Source organism: Sinocyclocheilus anshuiensis, unplaced genomic scaffold (genome assembly GCF_001515605.1).
Source record: "Sinocyclocheilus anshuiensis isolate Anshui unplaced genomic scaffold, SAMN03320099.WGS_v1.1 scaffold122, whole genome shotgun sequence".
NCBI classification, from domain to species: domain Eukaryota; kingdom Metazoa; phylum Chordata; class Actinopteri; order Cypriniformes; family Cyprinidae; genus Sinocyclocheilus; species Sinocyclocheilus anshuiensis.
The window spans coordinates 1,407,618-1,428,120 of NW_015544153.1; the positions used below are offsets into that span (position 1 = coordinate 1,407,618).

The following is a 20,503-nucleotide window of genomic DNA, read 5'->3' on the forward strand; positions in this document are numbered from 1 at the left end:
CCGGTCGCTACACTCTCAAGCCCGCCGGCCGCTACACTCTCAAGCCCGCCGTCCGCTACACACTCAAGCCCGCCGGTCACTGCTCTCAGTAGTTCGATGGCTGCAGCGCCATCTGTCTTGGAGGTAGACGTTTTGTTCTCCATGCTCCCTGTGATGGCTACAGCCATTTGGTGCGTTTGGGCTGTGCACACCTCGCCAGTTTCTGAACCCTCTGTCTGCCATGTCTCGGCCAAGAAGGCCGTCTATGAACTCTCTGCCGGTCCAGCCACGGCCAAGGAGGCCGCCTGTGAGCCCCTGCTCCGCCCTGGTGCTCGTCAGCGCCACCTGCTCCACTCTGGTGGTCTTCTGCTCCACCACTGCCTCCTGAACTGTCTGCTCTGCCATGGCCTCCTGAACGGTCTGCTCCGCCATGGCCTCCTGAACTGTCTGCTCCGCCATGGCTCCCCGAGCTGCCTGCTCCGCCATGGCCCCCTGAACTGTCTGCTTCGCCATGGCCTCCCGAGCTGGTGGTCTTCTGCTCCGCTCTGGCCTCCTGATCTGCCGGCTCCGCTCTACCTCCCTCCTGGACTTTTTGTTCTGTTTTGGAGCGTCTGGAATCCGCTCCTTAGGTGGGGGGCTATGTTACATGTTCTCTGTGCCCTGTTAGGACTTTTATGTTGAAGTGTTTCCTGTGCCTTGTTTGTAGTCTGTTTGTAGTCCGTTTGTGTATTGGTTCCCCGTGATTAGGTTCCCCAGGTGTTTCCCATTTACCACGCCCCCTTGTTATCTTGTTTAGCTTGTTCTCTTGTGTTTAAATAGTGCTTGTGTTTCTCTTGTGCTTTGTCAGTTGTTGTAATGTTACAGTGTCGTTCTGCTCTCCCTGCACTTAGATCCGCATTCTCTGCCTGCTTGCTTTGCGCCCCTCGCATAACATTATGTTAATTTGATAAAGTCCTAAAACAAAACCACTTGAGAACAACTGCTTCAGCTTACCTCGATTTACCTTTCACCTTAGAGCACTTCCCAGGAGAGCCTTGTTCATGCTCCCACACATTTAGAAGTATGTGATGGGATCAATGCAGGCAGATGCACAGGAGAGGTCTGGAAAGTGAGGATCAATGTGACAGGGTGAACTCCCAGTAGGCTGGCTAGGAGATTTAAGAACTTCTCAGTGGGAGAAATTGACATTCATACTAATTAGTCGACCATTGTTTCTCCTGTTCCTGCTCTCCCATGCAAACCCCTGGAGCGAAGGCATCAGACCCTGCTGTAGACTGACCTCTCTGTACTGCTAAATATAGCTGCACAATGGCGAAGACATGGGCTCTCTTACTGTGTGATGTTTGATTAACATTTAATTAATATTTGTCTGACATTTACGACAGAATGGGAAAAAATACAAATAAAAGAAACATGTATAAATAAGCATTACTGCTCCGCAATCGTCTTTTTATCGCACGACTGACGGAGGGCAGCCAGACAGCCTGTAGGAAATCAGGCCTTAATGAGGAACTGAATGAACATCGTAGACACAGAGAAAGAGAGAGAGACCGTGAAAAAAATGCATTAAGCGCATAAAAAACAAAGCGCATGACTTGATCCCAATTAAAACAACATCAGCAACCCTTTAAAAATGCAGAAATGCTGTTTGTTTTTATTTTGCCACAGATGTGAAGGAGCATGCGTAAATCTAAACTGATATGGGGTGTGCAACTGTGCGACACCATTGCATAATTTATATGCCATGTGAGCAGAAAGTTGGCCACAATTTACTCATGCAAAATGTAGGGTTAATAGAGCTTCACCAAGCTCTTAGACTCCGAGTTTCATGCAGGTCACACTGACTAACAGAAGAAGTGTCTTCCTAGATGGAACATGGGAGGCTGAAATTTAATCAGCAGGGTTTAGCTGCAAAAATAAATCATGCTACTTACCAAAGCATGTAGCAGTGCTGTTGTAAAAGAGCTGAATGTTAGTGGTAAATCAACTGTAGAGGCTCCATCGATTTTTGCTCCAATGGCTTCGCTGCTCTTAGAGTGTTTGTTAAGCTCTTAATCTAGAATTGTGTGATATGGAACATTGGAACATTAACTTACCCACAGCAAGGGTTCAAGGTTTGAACGGTTAGCATGGCCAGGATAGGCCTGTAGATGCCATAACTACTAAATTTTGCAGGCAAAATGTGTTTTATGTTTACAGCTAAAAAAGCTGTCTGATATTTTCATAATTTATCAATTAAATACAATAATAAATTAGAATAAACTGATTTTAAATGATTAATTATTATGAATTAATAACTGATTTTAAATTATTTTAAATATATTTTAAAACTACTATATTGTTTAAGTTAAAAAACTATTTACTATGGAACCACATTCACTTCAAAATTTTTGCCTATATTCAAACAGGACTAGAGCTTGGGTGCTGAGCTTGCTGAGTGCAACCGTGTCATGCGTTGGAGCGCTGCCCGCTAGGTTATCAGCTCTGACAACCAAAAACATTCTTAAATGTGGAAAAAGTCTCATGACATTGTCTAAAGTTCACTGAAAGTGACTGAATAATTCACTTACGGAAATAAAATGTGCTAAAAAAAAATAGATTTGGCTCAGAAGTGTCGAATTTCAAACCGACTACTTCCACAAGGTCCCGCGCCAGTCAAGCAACTTCCACTGAGATGAATGGGAATGCTAGCAAAAAGCTTTTTCTAGGTATCATAGACCTCCTTGACCTGCAGCATGTCACTGGTCACCTTCTTATTTTCCTCTGCTGCAGGACACATCACATTTCATTTACACTAGAGCGCTGTTTGAAAATGTGTTCCATATGTATCAATATCAATTCTCAGATGCTGTCAAAGAGCTGTTCTTTTGAAAACTGTTGTGTCCGCCCCCTGTATGTTGCAACCCACATGGCCGCTGCGGTCTATTTGATTTTGAAGTGCTTTGTTCAGTTACATGCTCTTTTTCCATGCTAAATCAAAACATTTTTACTCAGTCTGAACGTCCTCCTCCGCGGCGCTCCACTGCTAGTAAAATGGTGAGAAATGGCTGTCAAATCCGAAATGGATCATTATCCCTGCTAAACTCGCAGGTGAGCTCACGGCCTGATTCTAGTTGGTCTTCATGCCTTATGGTATGAATTCCATTGAAGGCTAATCTGACTAAGCACTTCACACTTCCTCCATTGTTCTTTCAGAGAGTCTTTTACAAATGCCAGAGAGGTTAAAGGGATAGTTTAGCCATTTATGCATACTGTTATGTTTTCCATGGAACACAAAAGGAGAGATTCTTCACAAGCTCCTGTCCATACAACAGACTAGTATGTCAAGCTATAAAAATAATAATAATAATAAAAAATAAAAAAACGAAATATCATGATTTTCGCTATAAAAATTTTTGTTGTGGAAATTTCCAGAAAATGTTCCTTTTTTTAACATTTACATTACATTTAGTCATTTAGCAGACGCTTTTATCCAAAGCGACTTACAATTGCTAGCAGCAAGTAATAATTCCAACAGCAGATCTATAAACAAGTATTATGCAGGACACTCACGTGCAGCCGTCTGTCTCTTCTGTTGACTAATCGCTTGACTAATCGCTTTTAACCATATTATACCACGTTAAATGTACAATAATCATACATGACTACTGTACATGACAATACACAAAAAATGAAGATTTTTTTTTTTTTTTACTTACCAAATTGACACATATTTCAGTCAGGTTTCAGGCCCCACCATAGCACAGAAACTGCACTTTGACATTTTATTTTTGCTACTAAAAAAAGAAGAAAAAAAAAAAGAAAAACTACCAAATTACAAACAAAAGGACAAATGAAAAAATACAAATAAAACAAAAAATTCAGGTAGGTTTAGTATTAAGGTACAAAATACTACAGAAATTGAATAATCAAGTATAAAATAAAACACTGCACAGTGTTCTTTGTAGGGCTGCCCCCTAATAGTCGACTAACCTTTACCAAAATTTTATTAGTCGCAGAAAAAAATGAAAAATAGGAAGTGGTGAGGTCACGCAGTCCGTGACGGACAGATTGTTAACGTCTGGATTTTGTGGTAATACAGTACATCCAAACGCTCGCCTATCATTCATCGACCTCAAATATGGCATATCATCTGAAATATGTAAGTAGTAGCAACTTTACATGGCCGCTCAATCTAATGGTAACCTAGAAATAGGGCTGGACGATATAGCCAAAATTTATATCACAATATATTTCTTAATTTCGGTCGATACGATATAATTCCGATATCGATATGAACACTATTAAAAAAAGCCTCATAAAAACTGCCAAGAACGCCCACAACAGATGTCTGTGCATACAAACTTATGAAAAATGAATTTCCCAAGTCTATGACAACTCATATAAAACCATATAATATTTTAGAAAAAAAAAACAGCACAAATAAATTAATGTTCACCTTTTATTTGTATTTAGCCTTCATACAAACAAGAAATGTGAAATCACTGTCAAATAATTGTCTCAAAGACTCACCTAATTAATATTAATATCTTTAACCTCAAACTATAGCCTAACATACACTACCAGTCAAAAGTTTTTGAACAGTAAGATTTTTAATGTAATTTCTATCATTTCTTTCCAAAAAAAAAAAGAAAAAATAAATCATACGGACTCCAAGCTTTTGAATGGTAGAGTGTATAATGTTACAAAAGCTTTTTATTTCAGATAAATGCTGATCTTTGGATCTTCTATTCATCAAAGAATCCTGAAAAAAAAAATTAACTCAACTGTTTTAAATATTGATAATCAGCAAATCAGCATATTAGAATGATTTCTGGATAATGTGACACTGAAGACTGGAGTAATGATGCTGTAATAAATTACATTTTAAAATGTATTCAAATAGAAAGCAGTTATTTTAAATAGTACAAATATTTTGATTAGGTTTTGATTAGGCTGATTATTCTTATAGATTGAAACAAATGTGCTTTAGCCAGTATAAAGAGTATGAAAAGTGCTCTGAGTTGCTGCAGGAAAAAAAAAAGAAAAAGAAAAAAGAGCAACAACGAAAACATGTTGCTGGAGACGGGCTTATTATTGAAAATGCAAACTGAGAGTCTGCCACCAGGAGGCGCTATGAGAGCAGTAGAACTAGCAGTTTCTCCAGTAACGGCTGTAATCAAATCAGCTCTGCTCATGAACGCTTCTTTATCAGATAAAATGAAAATGCCATCGAAACTTTTCTGAAGACAGTCCTTTCCCTTCAGAGATACATTCATAAAAAACAACCGTGCCGTGTTTTGATTTTGAAACGTGCAGTGCTCATGTTTATGCAATGAAGTCAAACGCCACAAATAAATCAATGTATGGGAAACACTGGTAATGTATATCGAAATATCGGAAATGTGTTTAAAAATCATATCACCGTTATTGAAAAAAAATTATATTGCGATACATATTGATATTGAATTATTGTCCAGCCCTACCTAGAAATATGTGCGCTATTCAAGTGTCTGTGCGGAGCTATGCGCACGCTCACAGCATGACAGATGGAGGCGCCGGTGCAGTCACTTGCTCTTAAAATACTCCGTCATTTTGGTCCTACAGATAAGAGTAATACATATTTCGAATCTGTAAAGCCTCTACGTTTATTTGTGTGCACTCACTATAACAACAAAACATTGCGCTTTCGTAAAATAATGAAAGAAAACAGTATGCACTTTCTGCCGTCTCGGCCTCTGTGAACTTGAGCGCAAAACCTCAAGTTCCTTGCCTTACAGACATGAACAAGAATATATATAGAGAGTGAAATGTCTACTTTCAAATGAAATAATTAAAATCTAAAAAAACAAATATTCTCAGATTATGTAATCCGTATGAAACTTGCATGCAGGCGCATCCACTACTGTGGAGATGACGAGTCAGTGCCGCCGTATTCATCTCTTAAGCCGAAAACACTAGCTTATTATTATTATTATTATTAGATTATTAAAATGTTAATGCAGTTTAATTGTTACTGTTTTTCCCTGACACATTCATCATCATTACTTCTGCCGGTGTGCTGTGACAAGCTTTATGCGTGTGCTTGAACGCTTATTAGGCTATGTAGGCAATTAAAGGCTCATTAGCATGATTTAAATGGTTTATTAATAAACGTGCGATTAGTCGACTAATGTTTAAAACGAACAACTACTAGTCGACCAGAAAAATCTTTAGTCGAGGGCAGCCCTACTTCTTTGTATGAATTAAATATACACTGACCCTTATTAAAGCTACTAAAATAATTTAGTCAATAGCAGAGTGTGATTTTCTTCTTTACTTTTGTTGTTTGATTAACATCAAGGACATAAGACAGCAGCAGGTTTATTAGGCTATTGACAATTTACGAACTAATACACAGATCCAATATACTGACACACATTCGATTTTCTCCTAACGGTTTATGATTAATTTAAGACAAAACCGACTGTTTATGTGTATTTGACTCGCATGCTTTGAGTGTGTGTCAGTCAGCTGGAGTACTGCATTGAGTTTGTTTTCGTGGCTTATTACGCTTAATAACTCTTTTTAACATAAAGAGCATCCTGTGCTTTAATTTCTCATTCATGCATGCATGTTTATTCTAGTAATGTCAATAACTTGAAATAGATCTGTAATTTTTGTGATTATTTTTTTGTACGTTAAATGGAGAATTATGCAGGATGGCAAAAAAAGGCAACATTCTCTGTCATCAAATCGCGAAGAACTGGAGGGACTAAATAAGAGTACAATCAAAATTATTTCAAATGACTCGTGTGCTATATCTATTTTTGAAGTCTAACAATAACTTTGTGTGAGGAACAGTTTAATGTTTAAATCATAATTCATTACTAATCTTTCTTGCCGCTGCAGGTCACCAGATAGGATGGGGCATCATTACTCGCTCAGGATTGCAGCAGAAACCGTCAGTGTGTCCGTGAGCGTGTCAGGACCCGTTGCCATTGCATTTGTTACTACAAATCACAATTATGTGACCGAAATTGCTCACCCTTCCTCCAGGCCTCAGAGGAGAAGCCCCTTTTCACGCCAGCATCAGCGTCTTCGCATGAAAGCTGCTGTAACACAAATTATCTACTGGCCGTGGGACAGGAACGGGAAAGTCTCAGTCTCTGGCTCATTCTCCATTATCCATGAGTCACAGCTAGTGGCGGACCGGCAACAAAACCCCACATCGCCCAGAAGCTGGCCTGTCCCTCAGCATCACGCAACACTTTATTACATTAGTGCGGCTTAACTGACAGAGGTTCATCTAGAAACATTAAAAGCAGCATTTCAGGCCGAACACAGGTTTTGTTCGAGCTGCCTCGTCGCAGAATTGGTGTTGACAGACCAGCATTAGGAGCTATCTGTGCAGGGGATCAGTTGTCAGTCTTGTACAGCTGCAACTCAAGCGGAGAACGACAGACAGAGCAAAAGAAAAAGATAGAGAGCAGAATAGAGAAATTTATGGTAATGACTGAGACAAAAGCCTGTCACGATTACTACATTATCGCCTGACCGCAATTATTAGAGATAACAGCGATCAACGTGCACATTAAAGTCCCATATTGCCAATAATAAGAGAATATACACATGCAATAAACTGTTTTTAAGCAATACGAAACACAGACTTAAACCAAACAATTCTTAGAGATCATGTTGAGTATAAATAAACACAAAAAAACTTTTATGCTAAGTTATGCACTCTATAAATTCCTGGGTTATTTTTCCAACCCAAATGCTGGGTTGAGCCTTTTGGGTTATTTTTTTGGGTTAATTTTTCAGTGCTTGGGTAGTTTTTGTGTTCCCCAGCTCCTGGGTCAGACGTAACCCAACAGTTGAGTTATTTATTGTGGGGTTTTTGCATCCTCTTCAGGAGAGGGCAGTTCTAAGCGCCATTGAATTGATGCATTTCTTCGGTAAAATACAGGTTTGTGTACATTTGATTTTGTCTATAAAATAGTTTCTGTGCTATATATTGTTCAATTTTATGCAAAGCAACATACAGGGGCACGGTGTGAGTCACCTAATTCGGGCGGGAGAACCAGCGCCGTTAAGGTGAAAACAGAATAATAGAAGAGACTGGTCGAATAAATGTGAATTACTTCTAAATGTTCACTTTTTACTTCTAATGTTTGTTAAACAAATTTAAATATAGGCAATATGTATTGCCTATGTATTAAAATGATATAAAATATGCTATACTGTAAATATGATATAAATAAAGGAAAATAAAGGAAGTTATCGTGCAAACTAGTTGTTGTATGGAGTATTTTACAAAAGTTTAGAGGATTTAAGTTAACCTGTAAACATTCATTCATGTATGAAGTAAAACATAAGCTAGTATTATATAAAAATTAGTTCTTATTGTATGTTTATGGATCTCTGTTAATATATTATTAAATATAATAACTTTAAAAATAAAATTACAAATTATTTTTATATAATATAATATAATGAACTAAAAAAATTACTTTTATACTTAAAATTAACAAATGTCAAAACATGAACAAACTAAATAAATTAATTTATTGACAATTATTTAATCATCAGCCAAAAATGTCATGATTGTAACAGTCCAAGTCTGCTTGTAATGAAATTACCACCTCTTGTGTCAATCAGCTGATGATGTTGAAGAGGATTTTTCTAAAGGAATTTTATGTACACGTTAGTAAGGCACAGAAAAGTTGATCAGAGTAATGCAGAAAGAAATATTACGGAGATGGTGTTTTTAGGTCAGAGGCTTGGATGATTGAGAGTCTCTGTGCTCTAGATTTAGCACTACAAGTCTCTTTGTGCTGAGTCAAATCGGACCATGCCAAGTGAGCAGTTCATATTTCTCTCTCTCCCTCTGTCAGTCTCTCTCTCTCTCTCTCTCTCATCTAAAGTACACTGCACTGAAGTTCCTCAGTGGGAATTGACTCAGAATGAACTGATTCCTCTGATAGCGGTCTATCTGCACATGCTAAGTGTCAATGCTGTTTTATCATTTGATTAAGTAAAAGAATTATGCAAATAAGATAAAACAGCACAAACACGCCCCCCAAAAAATCTATTCTGAATGCTATTTGCACAGCGCAATTCCCCACAATGCAGGCTGGTTTTGACTGCCAGTTTGCGAAGGATGCCACAATCTGCCATGTATCTTCTGCAAAGAAAACAATGACAATAACTTCATTTAAATGCTCAAGGTGCAGTGCATTTTCAGCACATTCTGCGGTTAAGATACACTGTGGGAAGTTCAGGGTTTTGAAATATCAATGAGCAACTGATTTCGGCCCTCAGTCTCCCTATCCAGCTGGGAAGAGGTTCAGAGAGCTATTTGAGTTTATATCCCTCTCACATACACATTCCAACTTTCCTTTTCTACTTGCCAAAGAGTCTCTCACTGTCTTCCCTCTAGTTTTTGCTTTCAGCACTTTTATTCTCTTTCTCCATGAGCATATTGATAAGGATGTGAGTACCGGTCCACCGAACCCCTATGAAGGAAAGAGTAAAAGAACCAAAACACAAGCATGAAACAGTCACTTCAGAATTCCTCAAACTTAAGAAGTCTGAGCCTGTCAGACAGAGTTTTGGAGCTCTAGGAAACATCCTTTGAAAGTGAGGTACTGCAGTCTGTTTTGGGGTGGATTTGTTAATTAGTTGCCGACTTAATGTTGTTCCATTCAGCAAATCTATCAGACTGTATTACGAGAGCAATTGGACAGACATGAGGTGCAGTAAATAGTGGTCAACACAGTATGATTGCAACACTGTACACTCAGCTCTCTTTCTAAGCCTGTTTGTGAGTTACACAGCTCCACCTACTGGTGAAACAGTAAATGCAGGATGCACATCTTATGAGTCCAGGAGAAAGGAAAAAATAAACAGCATTAGGGCCATCATGAGCCATTATAAACCGATTAATAGGGAATCACAGTGCATTCATGCAGAAAAGTAGCACACCTGTAGATCACAGAGGAAGGAGAGAGAGCATTATAATGTTTTTAAATTGTTGTTTTATGGTTATTAACATTAACAAACAATAATTTCATTGAGGACACATGTAAATTAATTATAATTATTTAAATAATTATTTAGAAGCTTTAAACAAATCTAACTTTCATGCTATAAAAATACCTAAATAATATACCGTATATAAGTAATATACATTATGAACTATTTATATACAGTATATATACATAAATCATAAATATATATGAATGAGTCTGAGACTGCATTTTTTCTTATTTTATAGGTTATCAGTTCAAAATTTCATTATTTGGTGTGCGCTTCTGTCGTTGAAATGATGATTTAGGAATTTAGGGGGAAAAAAATTGTATAAAGTTAAAAAATCCTGAGACTTTATTTCTAGTTTTAAATTAAATTTCACATGTTTTTTTTTTCAATGTGGTCCTAGACAGTATATAATTCATAAAAATAGTCAATTATCATTAATAAAAATAATGATGATGACAGTGTTAGCACTTTATTATTAAAGACAAAGTGCTAATGATAATTATTAGGACAATGATGGCAGACAGTACATTATCCTGCTTGCTCCACAGTTGGTTGCCAAACAAATAAATGGACATTAAATTAAATTTGAGCTGAAATTTTTTCATTAAGTGACAAGAAGGACCAGAGTTTTACAAGAGATAAGACATGATCAGTTACCCGGGACAACGGTCAATTATACAATTTAAACGTCATTATACCAAAATATGATGGCAGGTAACGGCTGAATCAGAATTAAGTATTCAAGAGAGCTGCATAATAATTACAAGCAATCTAGGACAGACCAAAGGTGAGAAAAGCATGTGTTTTCAATCCATTAGCTGTTAAAATGTAAAGAAAAATCTCTCTCTTTAACGCCGCTGCAAGGCAGGTCATTCTATCTTCAGGAGGTCGAGTCTCGTCCCACCTTTATTAGTCACTATGATGACTTTCCAGACACCTTCCTTCAACACGCTCTATAAATACACCTATAACACAATTACTCCATCCCTCTCTGTCTCTCCCTCTCTCTCCTTGTCTGTCTTCCCTCTCTCTATCACACACCTACCATCTCAAACGTCATTAGGAATTTACACACACACACTCGAATTTTCTATTTTAATCTCAAAGTCAGCACAGTTTGAGACTGCAGATCATGTGAGGCGATACTTGTCCAACACTTCTGCCTGTCTCGGAGCCTTGACAGCCTGAGAAATTCTCGGTTTCCAAAAAAGCTTCGCACTTGCATATAATTACTTGAAAATTTCATCTTCGTGAACAATTTGAAATGGTGAGGAGTTCTCAGTTCCAACCGAGCCAAAATTTTAGAAATGAGCATTTTTAGTCCAGATACCGAGCATTTAGCATTTAACATGCCTATGGAACTGCGTCTTGTTTTCTGACAGGCTTTAATTGGTGACTCTTTAACCCTCGCAGGTGGAAAATTATATTGCCGGTCATGAAGAGCGTCCGTCCCATAGAGCACTATGGCGATTCCGCCCACACGTGTAATTGGCAGAATATCTCTCATGACTTATCTGTAGAGACGAGTGTTTTTAAAAACCTTCTGTGTTGCCTGGCAGAGAAAAACAAGCACCCTGGAGACGTATTGGGTTTTCAGACAACCGCATGTGAGCTGAGACTGTTCTAGATAGACTAAAGTGGCACATTTGTGTAATTTCATTAGAGGGGGCTAATCCTGAGGATGTTAAGATTGAACCAGAGCCTTGAGCAAAGAAATGAGAGGATGGGGTCCAGGTGGATGAATAAAACCTGATTGGATTGCTTCTGTGCTTGCTGCCTGGAACCTGAGATTCCCTTTTTTCTACCCCCCAATCTCTTCCCCCTCCCCCCCAATATGTTTATTTACTGAGGCTGTCTGGTCAAGGATGGCAGTTTAATTTCCTCAGGGAGAGGCAATAAGAGACATGGCAATGCTGGAGAGAGAGAGAGAGAGAGAGAGAGAGAGTGAGAGTGTGACAGAGAGAGTTATCTTTCAGACCCATTCTCAATTAGAAAGAGTTCTAAACAGAAAACGCAAACTCTCCTCCATCCCTGCAGACTCGGAGGGACAGTAGTTGGGTTTTGTCACAGAAGTCCACTGGACTCCACTGGACTGGAGGTCCATACCAAGGTCGGGGCCAGGGGTTTCAAAAAAACAATACACTATATATTTCAGAGTGGGCTGATCAATCCAGGGAAACTTCCTGCCACACATTTCAACAGCTGCTAGTGACTCTGCACCTGCAGACTGCAGGTAAACACAAGTAAACAGTCTGGTCCTCCCAAATTATTTTTGGAACTGTTTCATAAGCAAAATTCTTAACATTTTTAGTTTGAAAAAAAAAAAGATAGTGAAAGTACGTTAAACAAGATATTCACTCCTCGAATTATGTTCACCTGAGTGAAGTCAAGAAAGAAATGTTGAGAGGTGCATCATTAGCATATGACTCACCTGCCCATCTCCAGCCAGAGGACAAGAGAAAACATAATGGAGCTGGAAGACGATGCTGAAAGCCACGTCCCTCATCATCTTCAGCTCCACACTGCCACGAATAGACAGTCCATCACTGCAGGAGGCAGAAAGAAGAGTGTGAGATCACCGAAATATCACAGCTCGGCATGGAATCTTGTGTAATGAACCTACACACCCACACTGACCCAAAAACACAACTAGTCAAGTGACATTCATTAACACAGGTGTCTCAGTTCACTGTTTTATGAGTTTGGAAGGCACAGTATAAATCCCATAGTGCACTGCTGAATAAAGCCCTATAAAGGGTTCCCACACGAATTTCCATGATTTTTCCAGCTGTTAACTGGAAAAGGATTTCAAGACATAATTTTATAGAGATGCGTGTATGTGTGTGTGTATATATATATATATATATATATATATATATATATAATTACATTCAAAAGTTCAGGGTCAATTTATTTATTTTTTTTATATAAAATAATACTTTTATTATCAGGGTTTTAACAAAAATATTAAGCGGCACATGTTTTCATCATACGATAAGAATAATAAGAAGAAATATTTCTTGAGCACCAAATCAGCATATTAGAATGATTTCTGAAGGATCATGTGAGACTGAAGAGTAATGAATGCTGAAAATTCAAATTACAGGAACAGAAAACAGTTATTTTGCAACAATATTTCACAATACTACTGTTTTTACATTTTTGATCAAATATTGTAAATTAAGCTTTAGTGAGCATGAGAGACTTGTTTCAAAAACATTAAAAAATTCGTACTGACTCAAAACTTTAAATGGTATTTTACGCAATTAAAAGAAATTCTAGAAATTCAAAGTCTAGGAAGAAAACAGCTCGGCCACATTAACTTGACAAATGGGGTTTGCAAACTCACACAGAGCTAAAGGAGAAAGAGCAGCAATTTAGCAGGAACCATACACAGTTTTAAGCTAAAAAAAAGTTTGTTTATCTGTCCTGAGTTTAATGCTTGTGCAACATTAGAATGAAACTATTATCGTTCTAACATGGTCAAATTGCATTTATATTTCATTTATTTGTTTTGTTTTTGCTATGACGCATTCTGTAGTCATCATATAATGGTCCTTATAGTCCGATTCTGAATCTCAAAAAAGCATTTAAAAACGATTGCAGTTTATTACATAAGAAGGTACAGACTACAGAGAAAAAGTACACAGCATCTTAGATGAGCACAACACAGTACAAGAAAATATTAAAACTTCAAAACGAAGTTCACATCACTTTTTCCATACAGGAAGACAAAGAAAAAAAGTTATAAATTAAAACAGGACTCAAAAAAGTTTTTTTCAGACAGTGTTACTACAAGGTGTTGAAATTCCAGGCACGGGTTTCATGCCAAAATCTCATCTAGGAACTGGCAGGTTGGCATCAGATCGTTTGCATCATTCTTGACAGGTTTTCACACATTCTCATAGACACATTCGCTGCCGTCATCACAGCAGTGTTGTTGAGAACGTGCAGCTAAAGCTTTTAGTGCTAACGTCTCCATAATTACACCCAATTTCTCTCTCTTCTAAAAGGGCAGAATGTGATGCTCCACTCTCTCAGACACCTAATTTCTCTCATAGGGTAATTATAGACCTCTTTCTCTCACCACACATGAACGGTGCTTGTGACTCGTTCTGTGAGATCTCACATGGCAGTGACCCTGTGGCAGGAGGGGGGCGGGGCTTATTTTTTCACAGCAGATGGAGTGAAGCAGACATCAACAATCAAACCCTCATTTCTCGTTTGTGCTGTATAGCGACAGCTTATCAGCATTTTAATTAAACGAAGAGTGCAGACACGAGAAACCTTCATTTAAGAATAGGAACCGTTTTTAATACTTTCTGGAAAAGATGCTTTTAAAATATTTAACATCCCGTGAGAAAGTGTGTAAATCACCCTAAAAATCCATATTTGATAAGGACTGTGTTGAAAAAGAGATGGAACTGGGACAAAAACCGACGAGGTGAGGAGAGGACAAGGTGATCTCTGCTGGGTAAGCACTAGGGAGGACAACCAGTGTAGCTTTGAGAGTTAAAGTCACTGAAACAGGACAGATGGAGCATTAAACTGGAGGAGGCCATGGAGAGACAATAGAGTGTTTATATTAAAGAAATAATTCACCCAAAAATGAAACTTCTGAGCTCAACAAAAATGCTTTTGTTCTTGGTTGGAATACAAAATAAGATGTTTTGAAAAACCTCAAAGCTGCTATGTTTCTAAAAAGGAATAAGCATAACAGTAATCCATATGACTTGTGTACTATATTTCAAGTGTTATGAATAAAAAGCTTAATAAAATGTGTGGAATATACTGAAATTTAACTTTTTTTTTTCTTCTCAGCAAGAAGGCATTAAATTGATTAAAAGTGACAGTATCTGTTCCTCAAATAAAGCTATTGTATGGCTTTAGAAAACTTAGAAGGTGGCAAAATATTATGCGCTAACCACTTTTATGTTGATTTATGTCAGTTTTGGAGCCTGACAGCAGCTGCATTTCAAGATCAGCATGAACATTCTTCAAAATGTCTTTGTTTTTCCAAAAAAATAAATGAATAAATACAGGTGTGAAATAATTGTATTAGATTTTCAGAACATCCAGTACAGTCAAGGGGACACAGATCAATCAATGATCTCTTTATAGTCAGTAGTATGAGAATTATGACCATTGAAGTTGAATGCAGCTGAAAAGAAAAATAGATAATTAAAGACCCAGGATATTTGGTAAAAGAATTTCAATAAAAGTGGATGCAACTGGAAGTGAGGTCCATGGAAGTATGGCAATATTTCTCAGAATTAAGGTAAATTAGTAGGCCAGATGGGCCAAGTATCCACCTGAGTTTGTCCGTAGAGGTCTGCCTGAAGCTGCTGCCTGCACTGGCTCCACGAGCTCTGGCCGCTCCGCTCCCTCCGGCCTCACGTTCCAGCACCAACACACGAGGCTTCTCCACCCAACCCCAGCCGTTATGGACCCCAACCAGCAACCTGCGCTCCTGCACCACAACCGAGCGTCCCTCCACACCCCTGTTCTGATCAGGAAAACACACACGTGATAGGAAATTCAAAAGCCATTCTGATCAACAGACGTTTATGCATAACTACAGGAACATGTGTTTGTGCACACAGACACGTGAGAGGAATTCCATGTATGTTTTGCCATAGAGTGGAGTGTGTTTGGCAGGGCTGTTAGCATTTAATCCTCAGAGGAGGTCTGGGAATGGAACGTGGATTGTGTTTGAAAGCTGCACAGTTACGACTGCTCTGTGCTGGAAAGTGATAGGGGCATGTAAGCTCTATTGATCTGTTCTATCCTCGGGACTGAATCTGAATGGCATTTCTCTGGTAAGCAGGGAGTGTGGAACTTACAGGGGAAAAGATACAGAGAATGAAACGGACCGACTCAGTGCAGAGAACGTCATGAGGAACACATTGGGATTTATTTCATTTCCACATATTTACTTGTCTTTTCAATGTTGCAATATGCTTTGAGACAACAAATTGTAATAAAGTGACAGTAATGAAGACAATTTGTCAGCTGAATGGATTTTATTTTTTTCATGTTGTGCGGTAGCTCCGCCCAATGTCAAATCTCTTTTTTCCGAAATCCTGATTCTCGCAACTTTATTTTAAATAAATTTGCCATTTTGTGCAGCATTTCGCTTTCAGTTAATTTTTTGGATGCTGGAAACTTGCTTTATCTTTAATTTAGACACATCACAGGGCCTAAACAGTGTTTTAAATCGAGTAATTTTGGTATTGGGGAAGCTTCTTTGAAGCTGTAATTTCCCAAACAACATCGTATTATTTAGTTTTATCTACATTTAACCAAATCTGGTAGCACTTTAAAATAACGTTCCATTAGTTAACATTGGCCAATGCATGAACTAACATTAACAAAGAGCAATAAATTTGTTACAGCAGTTATTAATCTTTGTTAATGTTACTTAATAAAAATACAACTGCTCTTAGTTAGTTCATGTTAACTCGGGTCCATTAAATAATATTATGATACAACTTTTGATTTGAATAATGCATTCGTAAATACTGCAATTAACATCAGCTAAGATTAATAAATGCTTTAGAAGTATTTTTCATTAATAGTTCATGTTAACTAATATAGTTAACTAATATTACCAAGTGGAACCCTTGTAAAGTGTTACCCTAAAAAATGTAACTACAAAATTGTCTGAATCTTTTTTTCACCTGTTCATGAACCAGTTCATTTACATGAATCATCTGACTGAACAGATTCCCCAAAATGAATAAAGCTGTGCTTAATTGCCTTATCTAATAATAATAATAATAATAATAATACACCTGTTGGAAAAAGTACCATGTTAAAAAATATAGCTACACAGTTTTAAAAACAGTTTCTGAACTATGGTCACTATACTGAAAAGTGTAGTTTAGTTGCCCCCCAGCACTGGAGTTATGGAAGAAAGAAAAAAAAGACCTATGAGAGGAACTATGAGAAAATGTCTCATAGTTGTAACACAAGTTGTCAGTATCCCTTCCCGTTACATACTGTAACAAACCATCACAGGTACTTGCACCCCAGTCTCCAAAAACTGTCACCAGTTGTTAAGTATTAGGGGTGCGACTCCGAGTCCAGCAGCTGTCTCTGTAAGTCAGTGTCCAGACATGTTTACAAAAACACATCAATTAAATGACAGCCTGCTGCCATTGTGTGGCAGACACCTGGTGTTTCAAAGGTGCATCAGCTCTGAGACGGTGTGGAAGTATGTTTAACGGATGTTATTAATTGCAGCATTACAGAGGATCTGTAAAAGAAGGTATGGGACTAACAGCTTTTCTCTCTCACTTCTCCTCAGGGTGAGAGTCGCATCTATCTGCTCAGGCCTCCCACTCACCGCTCCTCCAATTAGCATATCAATTGTGTGCGGTGTTTTATATGCAGGCCTACAAGAAGCAGTCCGCGCATATCCCACTTAACGCTGTGAATCACCCAGCTACTGCAGCGACCACCAGAGTATCGCTGAATCCTTCCTTTAAGTGGATGTAATGCAATTTTGTGCCTGGTTCACGGCTTAATAGGTCAGATCTGTGCATTTCCATGAATCTGATGGGTTCAGTGATACAGATGTGAATGATGACTTGTGAGGTACATTTCATTTTATGATTTTGTGTGACAAATACATTGAGACTAAATGTTCTTCTGTGAAATGTCATCTGCAGTTTAAACACAAAGCTAGACTAAAATAAAAAGGGACAGTTAACCCAGAAATTAACATTCTGTCATCATTTACTCACCTTCATGTTGGACCAAAACAGTATGACTTTCTCTCTTCCGTGAAACACAAAAGGAGAAGTTTAGCAGTATGTTCAAGCTGCTCTTTTTGCATAAAATATAGTGAATGGTGACCAGAAGCAGTCAATCTACAAAAATATAGTTTTCTAAAGCCGTACAATAGGTCCGTGTGAGAAAGACACTGCAGTTTAAGTCGTTATTCACTGATTATTATACAAAGAGAATCAAACAGGTTCAGAATGACTTTAGGGTAAATGAAGACAGAATTTATTTTTTCGGGTGAACTCTACCTTGTGTTTCCATCTCAACTTTGTGTTTAAATGGCAAATAACATTTCACAAATGCAATTTATTTCACAAATGAAATTGTAATGCATTTATCATTATGGACACAAAAACGTCAAAAAGTTTGTTATAAAAAATTCAAATAAATGCTGTTCCTTTGAACTATCTAAAAACGTCATGAAAAAATGTATCACAGCTTCCACAAAAATATTAAGTTGCACAAGTGTTTTAAACATTGATAATAATAAGAAATGTGTTGATCTGGCACCAAGGCACCACTATGTACAAAATTTAGGGACTGGTCATTGAAAAGCAGATAACAACTTTTCTGACTTGTCTTTAGTTGTGGCCCTGTGAGGTACACCCATTTTCGCTGCCTCTAAGACTTTATATTTGGTCAACAGTCTCAAATCACCTGTGGGCGACATGACAAATCTGAGGTCCAATTATCTGGAAGAATATTGTGAAACGCTGTAGTGCAACAAGCAGAGAGAGGCACAGTACTCTAGAGACTCTAAATTCAGCAGTTACTTAACAATGGAAATGGCTATGCCTGTTTTCATGAACGAAAGTGTTCTCAGTCGAGAGAGATAATTAATTAATTAAATCACGTAGCAATGTGCCTGTTTTCAGCAAATACATGTAACACAAAGCCCTCAGGTGGTGCAGCCCTGCGCAGCGTTTGATTACGTGACTGCGAAAGGTCAGTGGGCAGCTTAAAGGCTCTGCAGGACAGACAGCACACATTTATGTATAGGAATTAACAGTCCCGCTTTGAGGAACACAGGGATTAAAACTTCAGGTCATGGAATATATTGCCTCCTCCCCTCCAGATTATGGTTATATTAATGTCAGTGTAATCATGCAACTATAGAGTTAATGAAACAGTTAGCATCTAACCAGAAGTAAAAACTAATTATTATATAACAATAATATTACTGTGAACCGTCTGTGAACTCAACACACAAATTTCATAAATCTCTCATTTTTCTCAATTTGTTCACAAAACATTTTTGATTGACCAATACTGGTATGAGAAAGAATATTTGTTGTGCTAGCGCCAAGTTTGAGGTCGGTTAGATTTTTAATGTTTTTAAAAGAATGCTCTTATGCTCACCAAGGCTGCATTTATTTTAAAAATAAATAAATAAAAACACAGTAAAAACTGAAATAATGTGAAATATTATTACAATGAAAAAATATTAGTTTTCGGTTTTATATATTTTAAAATGTAAAATATTCCTGTGATGGCAAAGCTGAATTTTCAGCATTCATTACTTCACTTTTCAGTGTCATACAATCCAGAGATCATGCTAAAACTTAACATTTTTGTAGAAAACAGAGATTAATTTTTTCATGATTCTTTCATGAATAGAATTATTTTTTTTTGTAATAATGTAAAATCTTCACTTTTGAAGTCACATTTGACCAATTTAACGTGTAAAAGTATTAATTTCTTTAAAAAAAACACAACAACCTTTGTTAACAACAACTTCGGAACGGTAGTGTATAATATTAGCATAATATAAATAATGTATATTCGAAAAAGTTACATCAAAAACAGTTATTTATTATACTTGCAGCAAATTTAGAGTCCAGTAGGAGGTGTACTTTTCTCTTTATCCAATTTTTCTGATTAGAGTTTCATTTGTCTTAATAAATACTTTATCTGTGTCACTACTTTCCATTTGAAAACTAAATTAGCTAGCAAGAAGCTGAGCCTCTAACCACACAGTGATGAGACAAGTATATGTCACCATGGCTTAAATCCAATCAAATGAGCTTAGTGTGTGATTGTGTATGTATATCACTGCCAATTAACTCCCTAGAGAATGACACAAGCGATGTATGTGTCAGAAGCAGCATACACACCAGCTCACTGCAACAAGTTCATAACAATATAATGATGTATAATTAGTGCAGTATGCTTTGAATCCACTAAAGTTCCACTTTAAAACACAAACAGGCAGAGTGCACTGCGTTACAGACTTTATAACTTTTTTTTTTTATTTGCTCAACTACATGTAATTCCAATTCCTACATGTAATTCTAACTACTTCCCTGGAATGCAACAAGAAGAGCTGGGGCTGATGTCAAGATTTTCAGTGAAAAATGTGAATCCAGGGCTCTACAGTGCGACCATTTGCGACACAGCGGTGTTTCGTTCATGAATGAACGGGCGTTTTTAAACGAATCTAGTGAGTCAGTGATTCATGATTACCCATTAATAAAGACGGTCACTTGCTTCATTCCTGAATGAATCAGTTCGAATTAATAAATTAAATGAATGATTCAGTGATAAAATCAGTGACTTGCCGCCACCTGCTGGCAGTTTTAGTTTAATTTTTTAAATATCTTTTCAGTTATTTCAATCATTTAATATTTCTATATTCAAAATTTTATATTTAAAACATTAATCTCATCGTGAATTTATGGATTTAATTGCACTCATGCCACCTCTGAGCCTCATTAAATGTCTGAAAGTACACCAAGCC

The 20,503-nt window shown here is 37.5% G+C and overlaps 1 protein-coding gene across 1 annotated transcript in view; it reads right to left on the reverse strand.

The window, feature by feature from the left end:
* Window positions 1–20,503, reverse strand: part of nphp4 (nephronophthisis 4) — a 178,107-nt gene that overhangs the window by 97,146 nt on the left and 60,458 nt on the right. Inside the window, exons 7-8 of the mRNA XM_016495116.1 lie at window positions 15,291–15,484; window positions 12,410–12,524 (exon numbers count right to left, since the gene is read on the reverse strand). Of these exons, the coding sequence (XP_016350602.1) occupies window positions 12,410–12,524; window positions 15,291–15,484 (309 nt within the window). The remainder of the gene's footprint in view (window positions 1–12,409; window positions 12,525–15,290; window positions 15,485–20,503) is intronic.